General features: G+C 62.6%; 1 protein-coding gene across 1 annotated transcript in view; it reads left to right on the top strand.

Moving 5' to 3' along the window:
* Positions 1-2,486: 2,486 nt before the first annotated feature.
* Positions 2,487-3,842, top strand: part of vps13b (vacuolar protein sorting 13 homolog B) — a gene marked incomplete at its 5' end in the record, with an annotated part of 1,960 nt that continues 604 nt past the window's right edge. Inside the window, 2 exons of the mRNA XM_084444160.1 lie at positions 2,487-2,732; positions 3,396-3,842. The exon at positions 3,396-3,842 is cut by the window's right edge and continues 604 nt beyond it. Of these exons, the coding sequence (XP_084300286.1) occupies positions 2,487-2,732; positions 3,396-3,644 (495 nt within the window). The 3' untranslated portion in view covers positions 3,645-3,842. The remainder of the gene's footprint in view (positions 2,733-3,395) is intronic.

Genomic DNA, 3,842 nt, shown 5'->3' with positions numbered 1-3,842 from the left:
TGGGGGGGGGTTAGAGAGAGGGTGAGGAGGGAGGAGGATGGGGGGGGGGGTTAGAGAGAGGGTGAGGAGGGAGGAGGATGGGGGGGGTTAGAGAGAGGGTGAGGAGGGAGGAGGATGGGGGGGGTTAGAGAGAGGGTGAGGAGGGAGGAGGATGGGGGGGGGTTAGAGAGAGGGTGAGGAGGGAGGAGGATGGGGGGGGGGTTAGAGAGAGGGTGAGGAGGGAGGAGGAGGGAGGAGGATGGGGGGGGGGGTTAGAGAGAGGGTGAGGAGGGAGGAGGATGGGGGGGTTAGAGAGAGGGTGAGGAGGGGAGGAGGGGGGGGGTTAGAGAGAGGGTGAGGAGGGAGGAGGATGGGGGGGGTTAGAGAGAGGGTGAGGAGGGAGGAGGATGGGGGGGGTTAGAGAGAGGGTGAGGAGGGAGGAGGATGGGGGGGGTTAGAGAGAGGGTGAGGAGGGAGGAGGAGGGAGGAGGATGGGGGGGGGTTAGATAGAGGGTGAGGAGGGAGGAGGATGGGGGGGGTTAGAGAGAGGGTGAGGAGGGAGGAGGATGGGGGGGGGTTAGAGAGAGGGTGAGGAGGGAGGAGGATGGGGGGGGGTTAGAGAGAGGGTGAGGAGGGAGGAGGATGGGGGGGGGTTAGAGAGAGGGTGAGGAGGGAGGAGGATGGGGGGGGGGTTAGAGAGAGGGTGAGGAGGGAGGAGGATGGGGGGGGGTTAGAGAGAGGGTGAGGAGGGAGGAGGATGGGGGGGGTTAGAGAGAGGGTGAGGAGGGAGGAGGATGGGGGGGGTTAGAGAGAGGGTGAGGAGGAGGGAGGATGGGGGGGGGTTAGAGAGAGGGTGAGGAGGAGGGAGGATGGGGGGGGGTTAGAGAGAGGGTGAGGAGGGAGGAGGATGGGGGGGGGTTAGAGAGAGGGTGAGGAGGGAGGAGGATGGGGGGGGGTTAGAGAGAGGGTGAGGAGGGAGGAGGAGGGAGGAGGATGGGGGGGGGGGTTAGAGAGAGGGTGAGGAGGGAGGAGGATGGGGGGGTTAGAGAGAGGGTGAGGAGGGAGGAGGATGGGGGGGTTAGAGAGAGGGTGAGGAGGGAGGAGGATGGGGGGGGTTAGAGAGAGGGTGAGGAGGAGGGAGGATGGGGGGGGGTTAGAGAGAGGGTGAGGAGGGAGGAGGATGGGGGGGGGTTAGAGAGAGGGTGAGGAGGGAGGAGGATGGGGGGGGGTTAGAGAGAGGGTGAGGAGGGAGGAGGAGGGAGGAGGATGGGGGGGGGGGTTAGAGAGAGGGTGAGGAGGGAGGAGGATGGGGGGGGGTTAGAGAGAGGGTGAGGAGGGAGGAGGAGGGAGGAGGATGGGGGGGGGTTAGAGAGAGGGTGAGGAGGGAGGAGGATGGGGGGGGTTAGAGAGAGGGTGAGGAGGGAGGAGGAGGGAGGAGGATGGGGGGGGGTTAGAGAGAGGGTGAGGAGGGAGGAGGATGGGGGGGGGTTAGAGAGAGGGTGAGGAGGGAGGAGGATGGGGGGGGGGTTAGAGAGAGGGTGAGGAGGGAGGAGGATGGGGGGGGGTTAGAGAGAGGGTGAGGAGGAGGGAGGATGGGGGGGGGTTAGAGAGAGGGTGAGGAGGGAGGAGGATGGGGGGGGGGTTAGAGAGAGGGTGAGGAGGGAGGAGGATGGGGGGGGTTAGAGAGAGGGTGAGGAGGGAGGAGGAGGGAGGAGGATGGGGGGGGGTTAGAGAGAGGGTGAGGAGGGAGGAGTGGGGGGGGGGGGTTAGAGAGAGGGTGAGGAGGGAGGAGGATGGGGGGGGGTTAGAGAGAGGGTGAGGAGGGAGGAGGAGGGAGGAGGATGGGGGGGGGTTAGAGAGAGGGTGAGGAGGGAGGAGTGGGGGGGGGGTTAGAGAGAGGGTGAGGAGGGGGGGGTTAGAGAGAGGGTGAGGAGGGAGGAGGATGGGGGGGGGGGTTAGAGAGAGTGTGAGGAGGAGGAGGATGGGGGGGGGTTAGAGAGAGGGTGAGGAGGGAGGAGTGGGGGGGGGGGTTAGAGAGAGGGTGAGGAGGGAGGAGGATGGGGAAGGGGGGCAGAGTGGTTACTGTGCACAGGTGGCACCCAACCTGACCCGACCCAGGACAGGGTCAGACCCGGGGACACTGAGCAGAGCTCCGTCAGAACCGCTCCGCTCACACCTCCACCATCTGCTGCTCCGCCCGCCCACCGCCACACACACACACACATGTCCGTACTGGGCTACACACACGCATGGGCCTTTATGGAACGTGTGTGTGTGTGTGTGTGTGTGTGTGTGGGAATGCTGCAACATATGTAGTCACTTAAATCCCATGTATACATTGGTATTGACATATATGGCCACTCTGGTGTATGTGGGTAACCATGTGTGGTCCCACGGCTGTTGAGAGTTTTGGTGTGCGTGAGCTGACCTTGCCCTGTGTGTGTGTGTATGTGCGTGTGTGTGTGCGTGTGTGTGTGCGTGTGTGTGTGTGCGTCCACCACAGGAAGATGCTCCAGTCCCTGGGCCGCCCGGAGGTGCACATGGCCCTGTCGGTGACCATCGTGAGCGGCTCGGGTCAGGAGCACGCCGGCTGCCTGCTGCTGACCAGCGAGGTCCTGTTCGTGGTCAGCCTGAGCGAGGACGCCCAGCAGCAGGCCTTCCCCATCACCGAGGTGGCGTGTCAGCAGGGGGCCGGCGGCGAGGCCCAGCTCACCCTCACCCTGCAGCAGACCCGGGTGGCTGGCGAGGCCGAGGTGAGGCGGGGTCACCGGCGGGGCGTGTCATGTGACAGGGCCGGCTCTAGCCCCTGATTGATGACCACTCACCTTGCAGCAGGACGGGGGGGGGGGGGGGGGATCACTCTGATCTAGCGCCGCTTAGTTCAAGTCATCACAAAATAGAGAGAGGGAGGTGATTGGCTGTGGAAGGCTAGCAGAGAGAGGTGATTGGCTGTGGAAGGCTAGCAGAGAGGTGATTGGCTGTGGAAGACTAGCAGAGAGAGGTGATTGGCTGTGGAAGGCTAGCAGAGAGAGGTGATTGGCTGTGGAAGGCTAGCAGAGAGAGGTGATTGGCTGTGGAAGGCTAGCAGAGAGAGGTGATTGGCTGTGGAGGGCTAGCAGAGAGGTGATTGGTTGTGGAAGGCTAACAGAGAGAGGTGATTGGCTGTGGAAGGCTAGCAGAGAGAGGTGATTGGCTGTGGAAGGCTAGCAGAGAGAGGTGATTGGCTGTGGAAGGCTAGCAGAGAGAGGTGATTGGCTGTGGAAGGCTAGCAGAGAGAGGTGATTGGCTGTGGAAGGCTAGCAGAGAGAGGTGATTGGCTGTGGAAGGCTAGCAGAGAGGTGATTGGTTGTGGAAGGATAACAGAGAGAGGTGATTGGCTGTGGAAGGCTTAACAGTTCACCGTCTCTTCTTCTCAGGGTGAGGGCGGTCGCGAGCGCCTGTCGGAGCAGCAGTACCGCCGCCTGGTGGACTACGTGAGCAGAGCATCCCAGTACCTGTCCCCCTCCAGTGCGTCCCTCCAGACCCAGCCCCCGGTCACCGTGGCGGCGCCGCCGCCCGCCGTCTCTAAGAGCTACCGCTACCTGGTGGACCCCGCCTCCGCCAGAGTCTTCGTCAGCAAGTTCACCATGGTGAAGAACAAGGCCCTTCGGCTCGGCTTCCACTGACCACGAGCGGCGCGCGTGCACATGAGCGCGCACGGACTCCCGTGGAAGGTCTACACACACACTCATGGAGTTTACACACACACATTTGTGTGCTTTTGTATGGAACGTATAATCACATGGAATGTATTGTCATCCATAAACACAGTCCGTAGCTTGGACTTCCACGTTGCCTTTGAACGTTTTGATGTCTGACGCTTA

This window comes from Borostomias antarcticus (assembly GCF_949987555.1).
Source record: "Borostomias antarcticus genome assembly, chromosome: 10".
Taxonomy (NCBI): domain Eukaryota; kingdom Metazoa; phylum Chordata; class Actinopteri; order Stomiiformes; family Stomiidae; genus Borostomias; species Borostomias antarcticus.
Note: the sequence above shows the minus strand (reverse complement) of the source record. Positions and strands in the feature narration are given on the sequence as shown.